This window comes from Geotrypetes seraphini, chromosome 11 (genome assembly GCF_902459505.1).
Source record: "Geotrypetes seraphini chromosome 11, aGeoSer1.1, whole genome shotgun sequence".
Classification (NCBI taxonomy): Eukaryota; Metazoa; Chordata; class Amphibia; order Gymnophiona; family Dermophiidae; genus Geotrypetes; species Geotrypetes seraphini.
The window spans coordinates 125,552,465-125,577,243 of record NC_047094.1 but is presented as its reverse complement, the minus strand read 5'-3'; the positions used below and the strand labels follow the sequence as shown (position 1 = coordinate 125,577,243).

General features: G+C 43.2%; 1 protein-coding gene across 2 annotated transcripts in view; it reads left to right on the top strand.

The window, feature by feature from the left end:
* APLP1 (amyloid beta precursor like protein 1) overlaps positions 1-22,683 on the top strand; it is a 110,140-nt gene extending 87,457 nt beyond the window's left edge. The window contains exons 12-17 of one of the 2 annotated variants that reach the window (XM_033914133.1): positions 3,160-3,324; positions 4,137-4,160; positions 5,415-5,482; positions 6,119-6,184; positions 9,823-9,966; positions 19,904-22,683. In XM_033914133.1, the coding sequence (XP_033770024.1) occupies positions 3,160-3,324; positions 4,137-4,160; positions 5,415-5,482; positions 6,119-6,184; positions 9,823-9,966; positions 19,904-20,002 (566 nt within the window). In that variant the 3' untranslated portion in view covers positions 20,003-22,683. The remainder of the gene's footprint in view (positions 1-3,159; positions 3,325-4,136; positions 4,161-5,414; positions 5,483-6,118; positions 6,185-9,822; positions 9,967-19,903) is intronic. The other variant, XM_033914134.1, reaches the window with a different exon arrangement.
* Positions 22,684-24,779: the final 2,096 nt, after the last annotated feature.

Below are 24,779 nucleotides of genomic sequence, written 5' to 3'. Positions count from 1 at the left end.
GATCGCTTTTAGCGATCCAAAAAAAGCGACTGGTCGAGACCAGTCGCTTATCTGTTTAGCCCTTGTTTTTTAATTGCACAGATATTTTGCGTGCATTACACTCCCTCCTGCCACCAGACGCCCCCACCACTGACAAATATTTAAATATGGCAGGATGGATGCCCACTTCCTCCTTCCAGCGAAGGCTATCCTCCCTCAGCCCCCCTCTTTCCTATTACCTTTAGTCAGGAAAAGGAGGAGACCTTCCTGCTCCTCCGTTGGCCATCGCCATCTGCAATGCAGACCTTAGGCCCCTCCCCGGTGCATCATCTGTGCAAATCATTTCATGCAAACTTGATAGTGAATCAATCACTGTTTGAAAATTGGCCAGAGATTCGGCCAACAACTATTGAGTCGCTATCTTTAGTGAATCTAGCCCTAAGATGCCTAGCGATGTCAAAGTCGATTTAGGTACCTCTAGACAGTAGTGTACCTAGCATGTGTGACACCCGGGCCCCATCATTTTTTTGGCACCCCCCCCCATCTGTACGAAAAACATGATTTTTAGTAACAAACCACACATCACACATGAGTACCTAGGAAAAGGCAGCATCTTACATACTGCAGTGAGAAGTACAACAGCAATACACCCATTGTAAAACTAAACAAGCCAGACTAATACAGATCAATCCTGCAGTCAATCGTAACAAAAAAACCATGCCTTTCGAATACACAGAACACAGAAAACACCTTCGCCTAGTATGGAATGTCATCACAAACTTACCCCTCCCCCTTTTACAAAACTGTAGTGTGGATTTTAGCCACAGTGGTAACAGCTCTGACGCTCATAGAATTCTGAGCATCAGAGCTGCTACCACCACGGCTGGTGCTAAAAAACACTCCAGTTTTGTAAAAGGGGGGATAAAATAGAAATACATAGACAAAGGTTAAATTGAACCAGCAAGAAACTGGACTCTGCATACAATGCAATACCACAGAAACAGTGACACATGTCTCCTAAAGCAATAAATAAATAGAAAATTTTTGTTCTACCTTTGTCTTCTCTGGTTTCTGCTTTCCTCATCTTCTTGTTACTCTCTTCCTTCCATCCACTGTCTGCCATCTCTCTGCCCCTATATGGCATCTTCTCTCCTTCTATGCCCCTTCCAGAAACTGTATGCCTCCCCCTTCCATCACTTCTTTCACCCCCATTGGTCTGGTATCTGTCTCCTCTCCTTCCCCCCTGTTCTGGCATCTCTCTCTCCGCTCCCTTCCTCCTGTTCTTCCCTGGTCTTCCTTCTCAATTTATTTTCTACCTTTGTCTAAATTTTTTTTTACTATTCAGTCCTCAATTTCCCTCTTTCACTGTGTCTACCTATAGCTTGCCACCTCTTTCCCTCACTCCTTCCAGTAACTAACTCTATCCTCTTCCCTCAATCCTGCATGTGCCCTTTTTTTTTCTTTCTCCTGCCCACTTCCTTCCAGCATCTGTTCCCCTTTCCCTCACACTTCCATTCAGCAGCTGTCCTTCCTCTCCCCCACACTTCCATTCAGTGTCTGTTTCCCTCTCTCTACCCCTTCCATCTACTGTTCACCCTTTATCTCGCCCCTTCCATTCACTGCCCTCTGTGCTCTTTCTATCCAGTGTGCACCCTCTCTCTCTCTCTCTCTCTTCCATATGGCATCTTCCCTCTTTCTATGCTCCTTCCATAAACTATCTATCCCATGCCCCTTCTCTCCTTTGTACATGATTGATTTCAACTCTGTCACCTCTCCGTTTTTCTCTCTCTGTCACCACCCCCTCCCCAATGCTCTGGCATCTCTCTCTTCTCCTTTCTTTCCTTCCTACCTCATGGTCTGGCATCATCCCTTCCCTGATTCCCGGCATCTCTCTCCTTTCCTTTTCTTCCATCTCTCCCTCCCCCTCCATGCTCTGACATCTCCTCCTTCCTTTCCTCCTTCCTTTTCCCTTGATCTGGCATACCTTCCTCCTTCCCTCCATGCCCTGGCGTCTCTTCTTCCCTCCAAGCCCTGGCATCTCCTTTCATTCCCTCCAGTTGGGTAGAGCAACACTCTCCCCAATTCTCTCCCCCTCTGCTCCCTTTCCTCCTTCTGCCACCTAAGGCCTGGTGTCCTGAACTTCTTCAGGCAGCAGCAGCAGCATTCACAGCTCATTGCTGTTGCCGGCTTCAGGCCTTCCTCTCTGTCGGGTCCTGTCTTCATGAAAACAGGAAGTAGGCAGGACCCGGCAGAGAGGAAGGCCTGAAGCTGGCAACAGCAGCGAATTGTAAGCGCAGCTGCTGCCCAAAGAAGATAATGGCACCAGGCCTTGGAGCACCCGAGGCAGACCGCTTCTCTCCCCTCCCAGCCGAACCCCCGCTGACCCTCCTATCTCTCCCCCCCAAGTGAACCTTTCCAACCCTCCCAGCGAGAGCAGCAAACCTCCCTCCAGTAGCGTCGGCTGCTTCGCGGCTTTCTCCTGCCGGTGCAGCGTCACTGATGACGTCATCAGTGACGTGGCAGAGGGAGGAGAAAGCTGCGAAGCAGCCGAAGCTACTGGAGGGAGGTTTGCTGCTCTCGCTGGGAGGGTGGGAGCGCGATAGGGACCGGGCTAGCTGTGCACCCCCCCTAAGGCTGCACCTGGGGCGGACCAACCCCACCCTTGGTACGCCACTGCCTCTAGGTATGATTCTATAAACAACGCCTAGGGATTGATTGACAACTATGCCAAACGGTGCCTAGGACAAATGTCTCTAGGAGTAAGGTGCCTGAGTTTGTAAAATGCTTTTATAAATGTTAAAGTCCCTTACACTGGGTTTTACTAAGCAGCACGAGAGCATTTTACCATGGTATAGCGAGGTAAATCTCCAATGCTCATAGGAATTCAGTGAACGTCAGAGCATTTACCTCACCAGCCCATGGTAAAACGCTCTTACGCTGCATAGTAAAAGGAACCCTTAGTGACAGCCAAAATTTATATGTTTTACAGTTTGTGAAATTGAGATAGAATCACTTAAGCAATCAATACTTGCTGCCAACCACATAAATATAAATCTGGGTAATTTGCATCAACTGGATGTCCTGTGAAGTGTGACTTTAATAACTCACTGAAGACTGGAATAGGCCATACTTGTGTTGAAACTTGTCACCAAAGTTTTAAACTTTATTATCTCACCACAGAAGATATTCTACGTTCTGAACGGACCAGTACCAATGATCTACTGACAACATCCATTTGTGAGACCCGGACCACTGAGGAGTTCCTACCCATTGACAGCAATGAAGACCTCACTCTGGACAACCGCCCCTACCCGCCAGTTCCCAGTGACTTTTCTGAGGCTGAGGGTGAGTTCTGAGGCCTGTGGAGTAAACCTGAAGAAGATGCAGTCAGCACATAAACTATTCTACAGTAAATGTATTCTGTTTCTCACTGCATTTATGAAATTGTACTTTCTGCCTTTTTAAAGAAACTGGGACAATTCTAGAGATGCATTGGTGCCCCGTGATCTGGAGCCATCTAGAGACACTTTCTCCTCTGTCATGGAGGTGGAAGAGAAAGTAAAAGCTGAAAGGGGAGGGTGCCTGTCCCTTTGAAAATGTTGATTCTTTGCTTACAGACATACACCTGAAAGCCAGTGGCAGTGTGAGGGTGGAATTACAATGTGTTATGGTAGCTATGTCACTCTCTCCTGCTCCCTTACTCCTATAAATCCCTTCCCTGGTGGTCTTCCTGGCCCTCTCAGTCTTCCTATGACATTCCTGTTGTGCCTTCCCCCATCTCCTAAGCTTTAGCCCCTCCCTGCCTTCCACAATCCTCTGCTTGCCTTCCCTACTTCCTTCCATGTTCCCTACCTCTCTGCACTAGGTATGAGGGTCCAGGAATGGCAGCACATCTCTGAGGTGATATATGGTTCAAAATTGATTTGGTCTTCATGATTTTCATAATCTGACCTCTTCCTGTGAGCAAGAACTCAAGGATAGGATGGTGCATTTGTAGGTCTCATTCTCTTGATATTAATGTGCACTTGTGGGTCTCTTTCCCTTGATGCTAATGTTGACACTGTTACTTTCTCTGTCTTATGTTTCCCACCTCTTTTCCACTCTCACTGACTTCATTTTGGTCTCTTCTTCCTCCTCTGCTTCTTGATCAATGCCAGATTCACAGCAAACCGAAAAGAAAGGTTAGTGCAATGGGGTGAGGGCGCCAGAACCATTCTAAAAGCATGAGCAGGAGGGGAAGAGCAAAATCTGAAAGGTCTGGGTTGGGCCTCACATCCTTATTTCCACAACCCCAGCCCTTCTAGCTTCTGCTCACATAACATGCACATCCCTCCACACTGTGCCTCCCTAATCAAAGCTTCCTTGCTTACTTTTCCTTCCCCCATAGCTTCCTGTTCATCCCCACACATTCCCAAAACATCTTCACTTGGTCTGATCCCAACATGACTTCCTCGGTTACACATTCCCCTATCATTTCTCCATGTTCTTCCCCTTCCCCTGGATCTCATGCTTCCTCTTCTCCCCACCAAACTGTCAGACTGGATGACCTCATATGGTTCCCTGAATGAAATGATAGAAGCCATGAGGGGGCAAAGTGCCTACATTAACCACTACTACAATTAAACATGTACACAGTTCCTCAAGATATACCCAATACTTTAAAGCACATAGAAGAGAAAGTCCCTGTGTAGGTGACAGGTGGAGATTGAAGACAGACGAGCCATAAGAGGAAGGCATGGAATCTATTGCATAGACAGCGTGTTAGGCTAGTATTTTCTTTCTCTCAGAGGGCCATTCACAGTGTAGTGTATAATAGGAACTTTTATTACATGGGAAATAGGGCAGTACATGCACAGTTATAGAAGGCACTGGGTACCACCAATACTGCTTGCTTCTGTGCTCAGGGAATCATGAGGTCCACAGGAGCGCTATTGGGTTGAAAGATGAAGAATCTGGCCCTCTTACTTTTAAAAGTGTTGAGGTAGGCATAAAATTAGTCAAGGACCGCAGATCAGGCAATATGCCTAATGGGCCACCGCGTGAGCGGACCGCCGGGCTAGATGGACCTCTGGTCTGCCCCGGCGGAGGCGACTACTTATGTACTTATAAGTTGGGGGAGAGGCATGTTCACTTAGCCTTTCCTGTTCTGATGTCCCTGCATGTAAGCTTTGGGCTCTAGCTGTGACAGTAGATGGGTGTAACAAGTCAGCTTCCTTCACTGAATGGTATCAAACCTTAGACTTGTCTTATTTGGGCTCTGGACATATTACACAGGAATGAAGGTCTGGAATCTATACCCTGGGGGTTCAAGGGGGATATACTCATTCTATTACCACCAGTGAACTGTAATATAGCTTGCATGAAGATTTTTGCCATGGTTTTGGTGTCTTTAAGAATAAGATAAGCAAAGACCTAACCACTTTTCTCTCCCACAGCTTCAGGGAATGGAGATTATGATTATCCAACAAGTGACAAAGTCCCCAGTTATGAGTATGAGCAAAAGGTGAATATAAAGCGCAGATCCTAAAAGCAAATAAACCCAACAACTCACCTTTATCTGAACATAAGCCTTATTCCATCTGATGTGAAAAATACATTTCCATAAGAAAGAAGCTACCCTATATAAAAGAACTCAACTGAACTCAAGACAACTCAATGTAGATGTGTTGGGGCAGAGTCCGCACAGCCATTAGCATCCAATGTACAAAGAAAAACAATATAGCAAGTTAGCACCCATATATTTTCCACCTGCTATTTGTGCAGGTAGCCCAGCAGGGAGCAGAATAGAATGTAGGTGTTTCAAAATCATATGTATATGCACTGTTTTAGTCCTCTAATATAAACATCTCCCGGGCACTGGAAGCTAATACATGCTTTTAGCTAGGCAGAGGAGATAAATTATCAGATAAACTATTTTACCCAAGTAAATCATCTACCTGGAGAACTTGTACAGAAAACATATTGCATTTTATCTCAATGGCATTATAGGTGTTTTAACAGGAATTCAGCAAAGGCAGAGATCCAATAAGAAGAGAAGATTTTGAAGTAGGCATGTAGAGAACCCATGGAGAGAAGAGATAGAGGGAGGTGTTGGCTAACATTGTGGATCTAACTCTGCATTCTCTTTCCCGGACCACAGGTGAATGCATCGCTGGAGCTGAAACAGGTGGATTACAAGTCTCCAGATATTCAACGGGATGAACTGGTAGGTTGTTGGAGGTAGAAAGATTGTTGAATCAGTTTGAAATAAATATTCAGAGAATTAACCATGCAATTTGAATTTCTGGAAATTTTGCCCCTCACCCAGCCAGTATACATTACATTAGTGATTTCTATTCCGCCATTACCTTGCAGTTCAAGGTGGATTACATAAAAATTGTCATGAAGTTACAAGATGTATAGGCGGATTACATAAGAATTGTCGAGAAATTAAGGTAATACATGTTGGGTAATTTGAACATTTTAGATTTGTTAGGAGTAGACAGTGTGGTAGGTGGAGCTTGGGAAGGAACTGGTCGTGTTAAATAGGTTTTATGTATTTTTTGAAGAGTAGAGTTTTTGTTTCTTTTTTGAAGATTTTGTAGTCTGTGGTTGAAGACAGCAGATTGGTGATTTGTCTGTCTAGTTTTGCTACTCTGGTGGCCATTAGGTTGTCATATGGTTTTCTTCATTTGACATTTTTGGTTAGCGGGTGTGTGAATAGTGAGTGGGTTCTTCTGTGTCTGGTTGAAGTGGCTTGAATTAATCGGTTGTTCCAGTAGGTTGGGCTGTCTGCGTTAATAGCTTTGAATAGTAAGCAATAGAATTTGAAGTGTACTCTTGCTTGTATTGGGAGCCAGTGTGAGTCGTGGTATGCCTCTGTGATGTGGTCATATTTTTTCAATGAGTAGGGCTGTATTTTGTATTGTTTGTCGTTGCTTTATCATGGCCGATGGGCAGGAGAGGTATAATATGTTGCAGTAGTCTATTAGTCCAAGGATAAGAGATTGTACCAAAAGTTGGAATTATTTCCTGTCGAAGAATTTTCGAATTTGTCTTAGGTTTCTCATAGTTGCGAATGATGCTTTTATTATTTTGTTGATTTGTGGTTGCATGGTACAGCCTCTGTTAATCGGTACTCCAAGAAGTTTTAGCGTGGGTTGAATGGGGTATGAGATCGAGTTTATTACTAGGTTTGTTAAGGTTGGAGTTTTGCTGTTTTAGTTTGTGTTCTGTCATCGATGTTGCTACTGTTTCGAGTGTTCTGTGTATTGTGCCTGTCATGGTGGCTCTGGATGGTCGAAGGGAAGGAGAATGGTGATGTCATCTGCATAGCAGTATGAGGTTATGCCATGTTTGTCTAGGCAGGAGCTGAGAGAAGCTATGTATAGGTTGAATAGTGTGGGAGACAGAGGTGGTTCCTGGGGAACTCCGCAGCGGTTGAACCATGTTTCTGATTTTTCTTTCTTTGTTTTAACCCTGTAGGTTCTGGATTGTAGGAAGCCTTTAAACCATGAAAGTACCTTGCCTGAGATTCCTATGGAGTGTTGTGTTTTAGGAGGATGTCATGGTCTACCAAGTCGAAGGCTGCGGAGAGGTCTAGTTGTATGATCAGGATTTTCATGCCTGTACTGAGATGTTGTCTAGCTGTGTCAATGAGTGTTCCTAGTAGGGTCTCAGTGCTGTAGTTGGTTCTGAAGCCAGACTGTGTGGGGTGGAGTAAGTTGTAGTTTTCTAGGTATGAGGTTAGGGTTTTAGCTACGAGGCCTTCCATCAGCTTGACGTACAGTGGGATTGAGGCTATGGGTCTGTAGTTGGATGGTTGGTCTGTTGTTGCTTTGGGGTCTTTTAGTATCGGAGTTATGATGATTTAGCTGAGGCCTTTTGGGAAAAGTCCATCTGTGAGTAAAGATTGTATCCATTGTAGGAGCAGGGAGCGGAATAGTGTACTTGAGGTTTTCAATAGGTATGGGGGGCAATGGTTAAGGCCACAGGCTGCATGGCTGTATTTATTATATAGTTTGTTGAAATCTGACCATTGTATGGGTGAGAAGTTGGACCAGCTTCTGTCTGCTGCAACTGATTCTTTCTCTGTGGGTGGATTGGAGATCTCTTCTATGTGTGTGGGAATTCCATTGAACATGGCTCTGATGTTTGCGATTTTGTTTTTGAAGTATGTGGCTAAGAGGGTGGCTGAGGGAGGGGGGTGGTTGCTGTTGGCTAGGGAGTGGTGACTGAGATTTTTTAGTAGCTGGAATAGCTTTTTTGTGTCTTGGGGTCCTCCTATTTGCTTTGTGTGGTATGTCTTTCTTTTTTCTTTCAGTTTTTGTTTGTATTTTTGATTCATTATTCTCTATGCTGTTTTTGTGGATTCCAGGCTTCTTTTTCTCCATTTTCTTTCTAGTTGTCTGCATTGCCTTTTGAGTAGGAGTAGTTCGTTGTCGAACCACTTGTCTGATTTTCTGTGGATTCTGGTTTTGGGTTGTTCTGGGGCTAGTTCATCCAAGGTTGCTGTACTTAGATGGCTGCATTGTGAGATGAAGTCTTATATAGATCCTTTTTCATGTTTCCACTCCCTCTAGGGTGCCCACTCTGTTACAAATCTTGGTGTCATCCACAAAAAGGGCAAACTGTACCTTCTAACCCTTCAGCGATGTCGCTCACAATTATATTGAACAGAATCAGCTCCAGCACTGATCCTTGAGGCACTCTGCTACTCATCTTTCCTTCCTCTAAGTGAATCCATTAACTACCATCCTCTAGTGTCTGCCCATCAACCAGTTCTAATTCAGTTCACCACTTTGGGTCCTAACTTTAGTCAGTCAAGAGCCTCCTATGAGGAACCATGTCTAAAGCTTTGCTGAAATCTATGTAAATTACATCTAGTGCATATCTTCAATCAGAATTCTTTAACTGGGCAACCAGAGAATTAGTCAGATTTGTTTGGCACAATTTACGTTTAGTGAAATCTTGTAACCCATAACTCATTGGATTCTAAGAAATTCACTGTCCTTTCCTTCAGCAATGCTTCCATTACTTTTCTGATAACGAAAGTGAAGCTTACCGGCCTGTAGTTTCCTGCGTCTTTCCTGCAATCCTTTTGTGAAGAGGAACCACATCCACTCTTCTCCAATCCCCCCCACACAGTAAAATTCCTCTTTCTAAAATGCAAAGAATAAGAAGGTCAGTAGATAGAGGATTATTGCAGGGGAGGGAGAAAGTAGATCTGGACAAGTAGTAGGAGTCTGAATACAGTAAACCCCCATGAATTTGCTGTTCGCAAATCGCAGACTCAGTTATTTGCGGTATTTTCCGACCGCCTCTTCCTGGTACCAAAGTCATGGTTACACCAATCAGGAGCTGCTTTGACATGCTATCTGGTGTATCAAAGCAGCTCCTGATTGGTGTAACCATGACTTTAGTACCAGGAAGAGATGGTCGGAAAATGTGCCTGGCTTTGTAAGTACAATTTAAACACCCGCCGGTGCCCCAGCTGCCCTCTCCTGCCTTCGATCAACTGAAAAACCGTATTCGCAGTTTTTTTAAATTCATGGGTGTTCCTGGAATGGAACTCCTGCGAATTTGGGGGGAGTACTGTATATATGTGAGTGGCAGCAGAGAAGAATAGAAATTGAAACAAGTGAGTAGCAGGACACATTCCTGCAGTATTGAGGAATAAACATCTGATTCTCAATGTACTGTTCTCTGATTATTTTTTTTGCTGATTCTAGTTTACTCTTCACTGATATCCAGAGGCTTTGCAGTAGATAAATGTGAACGCTGGCAGTGGGTTAAAAGCCAGGAAGAGTGCTAACATATAACCTTGTCCTTTTTTTTCTTGATTCTCTTTCCCCCACTCTCCAGGAGCCAGACACATTAGTGACATTCAACAGAGGTGCTCTGATTGGTCTGCTGGTAGTTGCAGTTGCCGTAGCAATGGTTATCATCATCAGTTTGCTTCTGGTCCGCCGGAAACCATATGGCACCATCAGTCATGGCATTGTAGAGGTAAGGCATCCCCATCTACAACATCTGGTTCCTTCTTGTTCCATAACCATGACAGATGTTGCAGAAGTTGTCAATCATGGCAGACCCCAGAAAACAGGGACCCTGCCCCTGCCCCTGCCCCTGTCCACATGAGAAGAGAAATTGAAAGAATGGAGGGTGAAGAGGATCAGGTAGAGGAAATGAGGTTTGGTGAGGGGGGAAGGGATGATGGCTAGCTCAGAAGAAGAATGAAATGAGAGAAGTATGAGAGATGAGACAGAATGATAAGAGAATATAGGAGTGAAAGTCGAGAAGGAAGAAGAAAACAGAAGTTAAGAATGGGGTGACAGAAGATATGAGGATGAGAGGAGTGAAAGGGGATTTATATTTTAGAGTTCATTAATTACCTTTTCAGATCTGAGCTCATAGGAAGATAATATGAGGGATAATACAGAGAGAAGAAAATGAAAAATGAGATTAAAGGGGAATTGAGAGGGGAAAAATAGTCTGCAGTGAGAGACTCTGGTGGCTTTGGAGAATAAAGTGCAAGAATCCAAGATGGCCGACGGTCCCGGACGCTGAGCAGCATGCCGGAGATTTTTGGAAAACTTTTCTTTGGAAAGAGTTACTTACTCAGAATGCCGAAGAGGAGAGGCCGCAGCGCCACTGGAGCCTCGCGGCGTTCGGCGGTCCCCTCGTTCGGCAACATAGAAGAACTCCTGCGTCGGATGCAGGTTGTCCCGGCAGCGTCGGTGCCCCCGCTGGAGACGCCTCAGAGGGGCGGGAATGAGGCGATCTCCTTGGGGCTGGAGACTACGCTGAGCCCCGACGCTAGGGCACCTCCCCCACCTCCTCAGGTTACCAGCTCCCCACGAGAGGAGGAGCTGCCGGTAGAAGGCAGGCATCTACCCTCGGAAGCCAGGGAGAACAGTGAGGGGAGCGTGGAGATGGACTCCCTGAGTTTTCAGGTGAGTCCAAAGAATATTGAGGAATTGGAAACATCAGGGACTACTTCAGGCCAGCAGAAGGATTACCAGGAACTGCTGAAAACTGGTGAGACTATTCAAACTTTTAATTCTTCATATGTTATTGAAAAACCCAGAGAAGTAACACTGGATTCAATTTGGGATTTGGTGGCTGACCTAGCCAAGTCTGTCAAGCCCCAGCTTTTGCAGCTGGAAAATAAAATTACTCTTCAAGAAACTGAGATAAAAAATATAAAAGTTGAAATTGGTGAATCTAAGAATTCTATTGAGAATATACAACAGGAATTAAAAGCATCAAAACAGCTTAATGAAGCAATAATAAAAGATAACACAAATATGCGTAGAAAATTGGAAACTTTGGAGAATTTTTCGCGTAATAATAATCTCCGACTGATTAACTTTCCTAAGATACGCTCGGTGACGCCTAGGGATATGTTGAAACGTTATATGTTGGAGATTTTGGGTATTCCAGAGGATACATTACCACCACTTACTCAAGTATATTACTTACCAATGAAACCTATTAAATCACCATCTAAACAACAGGAGAATAATCAACCAATTAATGTTTCAGCAATTTTGGAACTTTCGGATAGAGAGCTTGCATCTCCGGCAACATTGCTTCTTACTGTGGCTCTTGCCCCAGATAAAAACTGGTTGCTTAGATTGTTCTTTAGAAACAAAATGAAATAATTTCTTGGACAAAAAATATTAATGTTTCCAGACTTGGCACGGGAAACCCAGAGAAAAAGGCGAGAGTTTCTTCTGTTGAAACCAGGAGCTATATCTCTTGGTGGGACTTTTTTTCTTCGACACCCTTGTAAATGTGTAATACAATACCATATGAAGAAATATGTATTCTTTGAACCATTCCAGTTGACAGCCTTTTTGGTAGGAGCTCGGCTGGATGAAGGAAAATCAAAATCAAAGTGAAGTGCATTTGAATAATGATATCCTTCCTCAGCCAAGGGATCTTGTTTTCCTAATATTTGAATTGATAGTTGTTAGTATTTGTTACTAATGTCCGCCTTATCCTTCTTGGATCTAATTATGAGGACTTGAGCTGAATTTAAGCTAAAAATTTTATTTTATTTTACTTGATTACCATGTATGTTACTTTTGAGTATTATTTTCCTGCTTTTCTTCAACTTTCTGTACAAGTGGATACTTGATTTATAACATGTAAAAATTTGATAAATAAATAATTAAAAAAAAAAAAAAAAAAGTGCAAGAGCACACAGAAAAGCTGGATGAGCTAGAGAACTGTTCCAGGCGGGGAAATTTAAGACAGGTGGGCTTACTGGAGCACCTACCTGAACAAAATATGACATCTCTTTTGGAGCTTTGGTTGTCCTCTGAATTTGCTCTCTCAGATAGTGTAATAATAATAATAATAATTTTATTTCTTATATACCGCTGTACCGTGAGGTTCTAAGCGGTTTACAGTAGAAACAGAAGAAATGCAATAAATAAGATTAATTAAGATGAAGAGAAAGTACTTAGAGTTCCCTGACTGTCCCAAAGGCTCACATTCTTGCTAAAATACTTGAGAAGAATAAATTAGTTAGGTTATAAACATAGAGTAGCAGAAGGTAGGAAAACAGTTCATAAGAAAATTAATTTCGAATACTTTATACATTATATATTATTCAAGGCGGAATACAAATTTTAGGAATTACCAAAAGAATTGCGTAATAAAGATTATCTAGATAAATTACATAACAGTGATTCGTGTACATTACATGGTGTGGTAGAGGATTCAATTATGAGAATTACATATCAAGTGAATCAAGTGATAACAGAATATAGTGGAGATTATCAGTATATACGGTTTACAGATTGGAAGTTACCTAATAATGACGTAAGAAGTTTATTGGATAGTGTGGAAAATGTTTATATAGGAATCAGAGTATGTATGATAGGAAAGGTTTTAAGAATTGAATTAATGTGTTATTCTATCGAGGGAGAGCTTGTGCATAAAGGGAGGATATTAGTTGGTAATGACGTGTTTTCTGAATAGAAATGTTTTGATTTCTTTTCGAAACACTTTGATGTCTGTTGTATTGATCATTAGTTTGGTGATTGTGGGGTCAATTTTTGCTGCCTGTGTCGCTAGAAGGCTGTCGTATAGTTTCTTAAGACGGGTTCCATTATTAGTGTAGGCCTTCTCTGCCTGGAGCACCTGCAAGATGTTTTTTAACGTTCATAATTACATTGCTAAAGTGGAAATCCTGTGAAAATTTAAGCAGAAAAGAGATGCTCTCCAATATGAAAGAGTGTCAATCAAAATATTTCAAGATTACTCCATGGCATTGCAGGAACAGATATGACAATTTAGCCTGATTTGCTCTGCTTTATATGAAAAGAAAATACTATACTACTACCACTGCTACTACTAATCATTTTTATAGCGCTACTAGGTGCACGCAGCACTGAACACATAATATGCAGGTACTTTTTTTCATCCCTAGTGGGCTCACAATATGTTGCTGTACCCCATCATTCTTAAAGTGTGTGAATGGATGACATACGATTCACTTAGTGCTGCACAAGACTGCTTAAACTCTCTTTACAGTTGTCTTGAGCCTGTATAGGTATGAGCGATGCACAAATATAAGATTAGATTAGATTAAACGAGCAAATGAAGTTGTCAGGAGAAGATAGCTAACTTCTGTTTCTCTGCTGTTTATTGTGGTGTGGTAATAAGATATACCATGCAATCTGAGTGTGGAGAATAGCTCTAGTTCACTGCACTCCCAAACAACGTTTGTACTTCCCTGGATCAGGAATCCATTGCTTGCCCCGGATTGGTGGCATGGAATGTTGCTACTCTTTGGGTTTTGGCCAGATACTAGGGACCTGGATTGGCCACTATAAGAACGGGCTACTGGGCTTGATGGACCATTGGTCTGACCCAGTAAGGCTATTCTTATGTTCTTAATTATGTTTGTTTTATTATTTTATCTGCTAGATAGTAGGGATGGTGGGAGCTAATGGGAAAAGTTAAGGGGATAAGGATTAACCCTTTCAGGACCATAAGGATCGTAGGCCAATTTTTGTGGTTTTGACGACATTTTTATGGTAAAAAGGGCTTGCAGATGCCAAAAAATTGATTTTTTTTTTGTGAAATATCATTATTTTTATTTAAAAAATCAAACTTCTGGCTTATGGACAGTGTGGCAAGTGAATCTTCTCGTCAATCTGGCAACGACGCTAATGAATAAATGTCGGAACCAGTTTGTTTACATAAAGGCAGTATCCTATGGAATCCGTACATATCAAATTTAGAACTGTAGACTATCCCAATCAAAATTTATAGGATTTTAAAGTTATGGGACAAATATGTCCCTTGGTCCTGAAAGGGTTAAGGAAGGAGAGGTGGCTTGGGGATAGAGGGGATGTGATAAGGGAAGGCTAGTAGTGTCTAGTTGGGGAACTGTTTGGAAGTTGTTAACAGAAGGAGAGGAAGGGAAAGCGAGAGTCAGTTACTTCATCTTTTGTGCATGGGAGATGGTGTGGAATAATTATGATGGAACTGGGGTGGTGATTTGGTGCCCTGGCCCCATGAGGAATTTTGACACCTGCTATGTATCTTATTATGGGAAAGATACGAATACATGAAAATTTGCCACACTCAGCTGATATCATGGAATGTACGGTGCATTACTTCCCCTACAAAGTGAAGTAAGTTATTATCAGAGACCAGTTCAGAAATGCGCAGCTTTACCTTGGCAAGTGCCACTCTCATGTCATTTTCGCAACAAAGTCTGTTCCTTTTCTTCGTTTGTATGTCCAGCATCCTCGGAAAAGGATTGCTCGCAAAGATATGTTGTAACTCGGAAAAGGATTGCTCGCAAAGATATGTTGTAACAAACGGTATGAAAATTTCCAGAGCTTTCTTAGCAATAACAGGGTACGTTACCAAAACGTTGAGAGCGTTGTTGTTCTGAAGAGTTGCTGTTGAACCTGGACCAATCAGGCCTTAGGCCTAGCGGGTCCGCCCATCCCCACTTAATCTAAGGCCTGATTGGCCAATCAGACCTTAGACTTAGTAGGGATGGGCGGACCCGCTATTCCTAAGGCCTGATTGGTCCAGGCTTCTACAGCCTGGGCCAATCAGGCCTTAGACTTCGGCGGGATGGGCCGGGAAGGGGCGGGCCCGCCTCATTTCGACGAGGCGTGCCTGCTTGCTCGACGTGCAAGACCCATCTGTAAGAACAGGTTTGGTGGAGTGGGGGTTGTTAGCGCCGGGGGGGGTGCGTCTTCGGGCAGGAGGGATTGGGCACCCTCCTGCCAGCGACCGATATTGTCGGGGGGAAGATCAGTAATGTCAGGGGGGGGGCGATCGGTAGTGTCGGGGGGGGGGCGGTCGGTAGTGTCGGGGAGGGGGGTGCGTCTTCGGGCAGGAGGGTTTGGGCACCCTCCTGCCAGTGATCGGTCAGGGGGCCACGGCCCGCTATACTTATAGCGGCAGAGAGATCCCTTGCCGCGATAAGTGTAGCGGGCCGTGTCTAATCTAACCCGCGTCTGTAACATGGACGCCGGTTATAGAATCGGGGTTTAGTTTAGGCCGATTCTGAATAGGACGCCTCTCCCGGGCGTCCTATACAGAATCAGGGCCTAGGTGTCTTGCGGACCTCGCCTTCAATATAGGCGGCCTGCCTGGGGAGCATTTTTTTTAAAAAAACGTGCATCCCGATTGGCTGATTAGACAGCTGTAGGACGCCTACAGCTGCCTAAAATCGGGACGCACTTTTAGAGAATCTGGGCCAAAATGTCTGGAGTGTGGTATAGTGGTTAGAGCTGCAGCTGCAGCACCCTGCAGTTGTGGGTTCAAACCCTGCACTGCTCCTTGTGACCCTGGGCAAGTCACATAATCCTCTACTGTCCCAGGTACATGAGATAGATTGTGAGTCTACCAGGACAGATAGGGAAAATGCTTGAAGTACCTGTATGTAAACTGCTTTGAGTGTGGTTGTAAAACTACAAAAAGGTGGTATACAAGTCCCCATCCCTTTCCCTGTTTAGAAGTTGTTCACCATGCTCATATACCATCATTGCTTAACAGCTTTGACACTAAAAAATCATTTGATTGTGTCTCTCGGAATTGTATGTATATTGCATTGTGGATAGTCTTTGGTGAACCCTTCATTCAAGCTGTTGCGAGCCTTATATCATTCTCCTAAGACATGCTATGTTGTGTTACTCGGTAGGGTTGCCCCCCCTTTCCCCACATCTTTTGTCTTGACTTTGGATCCTTTTATTAAGGAGGTTCAGAACAACCTAGACACTGAAGTGGTTTGCATAGGGTCATTTATATTTAAGACTAGCTCTTTAACCCTTTCAGGACCAAGGGACATATTTGTCCCATAACTTTAAAATCCTATCAATTTTGATTGGGATAGTCTACAGTTCTAAATTTGATATGTACGGATTCCATATGATACTGCCTTTATGTAAACAAACTGGTTCCGACATTCATTCATTAGCGTCGTTGCTAGATTGACGAGAAGATTCACTTGCCACACTGTCCATAAGCCAGAAGTGTGATTTTTTTAAATAAAAATAATGATATTTCACAAAAAAAAATCAATTTTTTGGCATCTGCAAGCCCTTTTTACCATATAAATGTCGTCAAAACCACAAAAATTGGCCTACGATCCTTATGGTCCTGAAAGGGTTAAGCCCTTTACATTAACGGGTGCTAGAGACGCTTCCTCCCTTTCCCCTTCCCCTTGCATTTCCCTTTGCACGGTCTCCCTCGTGATCAGGACGGGGTGGAGGGGGCTGCCAGGCCGGGGCCGGCGGAGAGGAGCTAGGCGGTTGGAGGAGTAGCAGCAGTCGCTGCCGATCGCAGCCTCCGTCCTACCTGGATTTGCTTTTTTTTTCTGCATCGGGAAGGCGAAGAGCGGCCTGCTGAGGTTCACTACAGCGGCTGGCGAACCTCAGCAGGCCGCTTTGAAGAGCAGCGGCAGCGGGAGGGAGGAGTCTCTGGAACACGCGCCTCCAGCTAGCGCAGGCGCCGTGAGGTGTGACACAGAAGCACACCTCACGCCACCAGGAATCACGATCTTTGAAAAGCGCATGCGCACTTAGCCTTTTATTATTATGGATAATAGTAAATGCAGACTATCTCTTGGTTTATCTTACTAGCTCAGAGGGGTCCCTGAATGCTCTCATGGAAAGCTTGCGAGAGTTCTGAGACTTCTTGGGATTTAAATTAATTTTTTCAAAATCAGAAGCCTTGGCTACAATCACTCTCTGCGTATGCTTTGGAGAGGGTCCTTCCCACTACAGTGGGCAGAGGGTTCTTTCCTATATCTGGGGGTAATAACTAGCAGCGGATCCTAAGCAACTCTATTCTGTAACTGTTTTGCTCACAAAAGTACAGCTGCACATGTGGCAGGCTTTGCCTCTGTCTCTTGGGGTGAATTGAGTTGTTCCATATGGCATTATTTCTGAAGTAGTTATATGTTCTTCAGACCATCCCAACTTACTATGTAGAAACTTGTTATTGCTAAGGAAAGAGTTATCAAAGTTCTGCCGAGGTGGAGGTAAGCCCCAAATGTGTCTGATTTATTTATTCCTATGGTGATTTGGGGTTACCTGATTTGAGAATTTATAATTCTGGTTGCTTTTTGTTCTGCGAGATTGGTTACTTGGGAAAGAGGATCATACTCCTGCTGCTTTTGAACAGGATTTTTTTTCACCCTTGGAACTTAGTTTAATTCCTGCTCACACATAAGATCTTCTCTCCCATGTACAGCATAGTGTACTCTTAAAAACCTCTCCAGGAGTTGTGGAATACTTTGATCTCTTTATTGTGAACCACCCTGTTATTGCCTAAGGAAGGGCAGCATATTAAATAAAATTAAACCATTAACCACTATGGGCTCCTTTTACTAAGGTGCGGTAGCGTTTTTAGCACACGCAGGATTTTAGCGTGCGCTAAACCCGTGCTACGCTTCTAGAACTAACGCCAGCTCTATGCTGGCGTTAAGGTCTAGCGTGCGCTATTCCGCGTGTGAAGGCCCTATTGTACCTTTGTAAAAGGAGCCCTATATCCCATTGTTACCTCTTATAGGTATTACAAGCTTCACTCCTGGTCTTGATAGTGCCACTTTGGGTAGTTGGGTGGCACTTGGGGCCATCTGTTTAGAACATTTTGTACAACCAGAGAGCAAGCTCTTTTTCTTAGCAAAGGTGCGGCACCATTTTCAGGCACACCCAGGAGAGTTTTTTTGCACATTACTAATTAGTACAATATGGTGATTATTTTAGAAACTGTATTCTACCATATATCTACCATGTCCTACAAAAATGATCAAAAAACTACAGACCATTCAGAACACAGCTCTCAGACTAATCTATTCCCTCGGAAAATATGACCACATAACTAACGCCTACCTAGACTCACATTGGCTACCGATTAGAGCCAGAATCCAATTCAAACTATACTGTCTAATCTTCAAAGTACTCAACGGTACAGCACCTGCCTATCTAATCGATCGCCTACACCGCTACCTTCCACCCAGAATAAGAAGAACACTGACACCATTCTCATACCCACCACTCAACGGCACTCATCGTAAAAAGCTTTACGATAACCTCATAGCAACGCATGCAGCAAAACTCGAACCCTCCATAACCAGATTGTTAACCTCAACATCTGACTTCAAAGCATTCCGCAAAGAACTCAAAACGCTACTTTTCAAAAAGCATATTCAAAACACCTAATCTCCTCTTCCACATACACCGACCAGGTTACCCACTCCCTGACACCATATCCTCAACCGACCAAAAAAAAAACCCAAAAAAAACCTAATTCATCCTACCGATTCATATTACCTACCAACGCCTGGAAAAAGATTTGATATGTAATGTAATATAACTGCTTTCATCCAATGTTACCAAGTCTATACTCATTCTGTAACTATGTCTTACCCTAAATGTTACGTACCCTCCTGGAAATGTCCAGCTTCTTCTTATGTAATCCGCTTTGAACCGCAAGGTACAAGCGGAATAGAAATCACAAATGTAATGTAATGTAATGTATTCTTGTTTGGGGCATCTGAAATCTGGCATTCTGTTGTTCATATTGTATGGATATCCAAATCCCAATTTTACAAAGGCAAGATATAGACCTCTAATAATGCAGTATGTCCATATGGCAAGGAAGCATGGTCTGGACATGTTTTAGGCAAGACTAGGGAGGGCCCAAAATATGGACATCCAACTCTTAATCACAGAAGGGGAAGGGAAGTCCAAGTCTAAAAAGATGGATGCCCTGGCATTTGTCATGTCCATGTTACAGAAAGATGCTCTGATTGAGCAGTTCTTCACTGAAAGAAGGTATTTTTGACCCTGGAGTACTCACAATTAAAAAAGAAACAAGAATTACAAAAGCTACAGGGAGACTTGAACCAGGATCCTCTGGATCTCTGCTTTGGATCTTAGCAGGCAGTTTTAACCATTAGGCTATTCTTCCACATGGACAGCTGTGTGGCCGTTGTATAATATGCATGTTCCTCTGCTGCCATTATTTACATGTAAATAATGGAATCCACTTAAATAAGTGCCTAAAATTTCATGTCACGTTATGAAAACACTGACATGTACATCGGGCCACTCTTAAAACCCTTATTTGGCTTGGAAATAAACCCCTAAGGTTTTTTTTACAATGTATAAAGCCCTAGAATCACAAGACCTAGTTATAATATTTTTTCATATACAGTTAAATATAAATATATTCAAATGTGCCATACAATTGCTGCACCCTTAACACAGAATCTACCCATGAGTTGCCATAGGGTCTTCTTTACCAACCCCTAAATCTTAGTTCAGAACTTATAAGGGCTTTCAAGATATTCTTGTTAACCAAACTCATTTCACACTGAGCCAAAACATTGGGATGGGGAGATATTTAGAGCTGCTTATAGTGGTCTAACATGTTCCCTGTTCTCTCCTGGCAGGTGGATCCCATGATCAGCCCAGAGGAACGTCAGCTGAGCAAGATGCAGAACCATGGCTATGAGAACCCCACATACAAGTTTTTTGAGGAGATGAACTGAGCACTGAAGGGCATGAGGAAGGGGGCAGGAGGGATTGGGGCATTTCCATGCGATGTAGAGCAGGGGGGCATACCACCTCCTCCAGCTTGGAGAAGGAGGTATACAGAAAAACATGTACACAGTACTGTCCACCAATGGGCTTCCACCTACCAGCCGGACACCATTTTGCCACTGCTGTGTAATTCAACCCCCCCAGCTGGGGTTTATACGTAATCCTATTATTATTATTAATGTTATTTATTAGTTTGTATTCTGCATCTTTTTGTCTGTAAACAGAAAAATGGCTTTGGCCCGGCTAGGGAAAAATCCTTGTGTGGTTACAGTGGTGACTCTTCTAGAGTTCCTGCACTTGCACCACACCCCTATCTGCCTCCTTCCCATAAATTTCACATGACAAAGTGAAATGCAGACTGTAGCCAGAAAGGATAGTGTGATGAGCGCCAGTAATCTTGGAAGAGCTGGATCAAAGACAAGGCCAAATAGGGTCATGTCCTGGGGTGCTGACTTTCTGGGATTCTAATTCATATGTACCAAGTGTCCATTGATATAATTGAGATGTAGCCTCATCTCAACCTGTATCACTAAATCTCAGACATTGCTATGGAGTCTCACTAATTCTTGCCATCACTGACCTCATACACTGCAAAGAAACCTCATTCATTCACCCCATTTACCTCACATACTGAAAAAGAGTCACATTCGTTCCTCCCCATCCCCGACCTCACACCCATCACTGCCTCATACACTGTGATGGAGTCTCATTCATTCCTCCCATAGCTGACCTCACACACTGTGATGGAGTCTCCCTCAATCACTGACCTCATACACTACGATGGAGTCCTACTCATTCTTTCCATCATTGACCTAACATACTGCAAAGGAGTCTCACTTGTTCCACCTCATTACTGATCGCAAACACTGCAATGGGCGTTTCACTCACTTCGTTGACCTCACTACAATCTGCTTTCTAACTATTTATTTACTGTCTTAAAGGTTTCAACCATCCTTACTACACATATTCCCCTCTACTCTGTTCATTAGAGTTATCTACAGACCTTGGGCCCCAGTTCTGCAAAGACTCAGATCTCTTGAGAGAGTCTTTGCCCTCGAGTGAAGTCATGACAGCCATGTTGCTTCTCTGTACAGCAGCAACTTGCTGTATATGATATGACCGTTGTCCCTGGTACTTGTGGATGGATTTTAGAATGCAGTCCAAAAGAGCCACACTTAACCATTTTGTACCATGCTGTTCCATCCTGTATTATGACCTTGGTTAAAATTAATTTTCCTGACATTTTAAAAATTGTTATCCGTGCTGGGAGGAGGAATCATATAATTTTCATGGCATTTGAAAGCAAATCTTTAGAATGACATTTCTGTTTTGATTGTTAACTCATGTTTAACTTTCTGATCTGTGGAATGGGCAATAATCAAAGTCATTTTCAAAGGTAAAACCGTGTTTTTGCCAGTGGGAATGGGGTCTTTTATTATTGCTGACACTCGGGGGCAATTTCCTCCAGGATTTTGCCCACCTTGTTAAGAGGAGCTTCTGGAGTGTAGAATGAAACAATCTCCACGGTCTCATAAAACTGAAAATTCACATGTTCTTTCAGGCAAAACTCTAACCCACAGAAAGAGCAGGTACAAGGCTTTAGTCAGTAACATTTCAGCAAATGTGTGCTTGGTTTTACCTTGTTGACTGGGGCAAACATCAGGGGGTGAAAAACACCTGTGTGCTTTGTACAAATTCGGAGAGTTTGGTTATTTCTCCATCTGCATCTAAGTGTAACCATCAGCTCAGAGTGTCAATTCCTGACAGCCTCTGCACATAAAAACTGTGGCATTTTACATGTGGAGATCAGCCATATGTATAATTTGTGCGTGTAGATGCTTGGGTTATGGAGATTTGAGAGAGTCATGGTTTGAATGGTACAAAAAAATTATATGTATATTTTACATATTTCAGTGGGAATACACATATAATCACCAACTAAGGACCAGATATTCAACGCTACTTAAATAGGAGAGACTTCTAATCTGTTAAGTAGCACTGATCAGATCAGACCCAGATCTCTTTGGCATATAACCAGATAGTTCTGCTCAAAATTCAAACTGCTATGGCACTATCCGGTTAGTGCCAGGGTGGAGCCATTGAATGTTGGTGATACCTGGATAATTCCTGGCGGCTGCCTTGTGCCGATACCTGGATAGGTGGCAGCATTGAATATCTAGGCACAATTCATCTGCATATAACTAAACAGTGACCACCAGTGGCTGAATATTACCCAGAAGTTTCCCTGTCAGCTTTTGCACCTGCTGTGAATGAACACAACTGTATTTTGACTTGTTCCTCATCTAGAATGGTGGATAGGTGGATTATAAATGTTTTTAAATAAATAAATCACTGTCATAAAAGTGCTCATTTTAGCCAGGGCTTACCATGAGGAGCCGAGGGCATTATTGTGCTTACCAGTAATTCCTTGTTTTTTATTTTGTTTGTTTTGGCCTTCAAAGAGGGGGAAAAAAACACTTTTCACTCTGTTGCTCCTTAATTAGCCTTACTTTTTGTGTGTATTTCTATTGTCTGTTCTGAAATGGGGCTACATTATGTATAATTGGAAGCACTTATATGTGAGCATTGTGAAATCGCCCCTTCTACATAAAAAAATGCTGCACTTACACATGGAGGTCGCTCAGAGGATTGCTGCTCTTTATGTCTACATTGAATTTTCTAAACTTGAGGCTCCTACGGTACATATTGAAAAATACATATAGATTTGCTGACATTGTTTCATATTTTACAAAAGTCTCCACATTCATCAGACCCTTTTGTAAAATATAGGGGGGGTGGGCATAGATATCTCCCAAAGTCCTATCTCAGCGGGCTTTAAGGGGTTTTTATTATAGTGTATTCAGTCAGATGTGTAGTAGGCTCTCAGTGAAACTCTCCGCAGCAAGGGGGAACCAAACCTTCACTGTGGCGGTGCTGAATTTTAGAAGGACATGCACTAAGCATGAAAACAAAAATACAGAGTTTTGCTTTAATTGTGCCCCTTGAAAAATTAGTGGCAGAGATCTCTGCATGTGTGCGTTGTGGGTAATTTTTTTTTTTTTCTTTCAAACAGCACATGCAGTATGGAATAATCAAAAACACATGTTGTTCCATCTCCCATCCTAGGAATTGTCTCTTCAGAGTATGGAGAAAATTGTCCTGTAGATAAACTTTTGCTACATCTTAAATTTCAAATCTTCTCAAAGTCAAGCTCTAGAATTTTAAAGTGTCTGTCTTCTCCCTGGCTTACTCAAACAAATGATCATGTGACTAATTCTCTACTGAATGCTTTAATTTCTTACCACTAAGCCATAAATCTTTCTAGTCCATGTTGTGGAGTTTCATGATCTGTGCATTTGTGCTCGTAAGGATGACCACCTGAGGAGACAGAGAAACATGGGAAGATGAGAGAAAGTGAGGTGGCTCCCTTCCATATATTCCTCTGCCAACAGGCAGGCTCGCGTCCTGGGCTGACTCTGCAAGACTCAATGGGAGGTGGTCAGACAGATACAAAATGAAGCATGAAAATGGAGGAAAAAAGAGGTGAAAACAAATGGAAAAAGAACAAAATAAAATAGGCACCCCAGAAAGGTTGGAAAGTTTCATTTTTATAACATTATTATACTGATTGGGCAAGAGAAAATTGTCTGCCCATCCAAAATAGCACATCTGGCAATGCCACTGACGGGAAAACCTTTTATTAATAAACATTTATTAAATTATCCCTATAAAAATGTTGACTATTTGAGCCCTATTTTATAAACCCCAACATAGATGGCCATATGCCCAGTATGGTGCAGATTCCAAAGCACACATTTACACCTGCTCTGAAGCTGATGCACGTGTGCATGGAATCTAAGCATGTACTCGTGTATTCTTTATAATATGTATGTACATCGTTTCTGTGAACCTCTACATACAGCATGCATATCAGCACATGCCATTTTGTCATAGCACATACTTATACTGCCAAACAATGTTATAAAAGGCCTTTTCCACTTGCTAAACAGGCTTTTTATGTAGAAAACAGTGGTATAGTCACAGGTAGTCCTGGACCTGCCAACTTTGGGCTCTAGGGTTACCAGATGTCTGGATATACTTCTACATGTCCTCTTTTAAGAGAACTGTTCGGGTGTGAATGGATTTTGAAAACCCAGCATTTTGTCCAGGTTTTGGAAGGCCACAGCTCTGCCAGAGCTCAAGGCCACATCTGGAGGGCTTATGGGCATGCATGTGTGTGATGTAATGTTCCCTCTAAGCTGTGCGGCCATGCACCTTTTAGCAGAAGCCCGCAAAGCCGTTAGCCCTGCCATGCAACTGGAGGAGTCAGGACCAGCACCCCTTTGGTACCACTCTTCCATCTTGTGCCACTGCTGCTGCTGCTGCTTTCCCAAAGCAGCAGCAGTAAACAAACTGGCTGTGGGCTTTCTCATACATACCTGCAGCTGTTAGCCTGCCCTCTCCAGTATCACTTCTTCTGGAGCAAAGCCAGCAGCTGAAGATATGTATGGGAAAGTCCCGCATTCGGTTTGCTTCAGTCTGCCACTGCTGCTTAAGGAAAGCTAGGGGGCAAACACTAGTGGATGTGGGGTGTGGGACAAAGAGGGGGAAGCTGCTGGTGGATGTGTGTTGGGTGGGAGAGAGGGAGACAGATGATAGAAAAAGGCTGGGGAGACACTGGTAGAAGGGTGGGAGGAGAGAAGGCAGAAGCTGGTGAAAATGGTT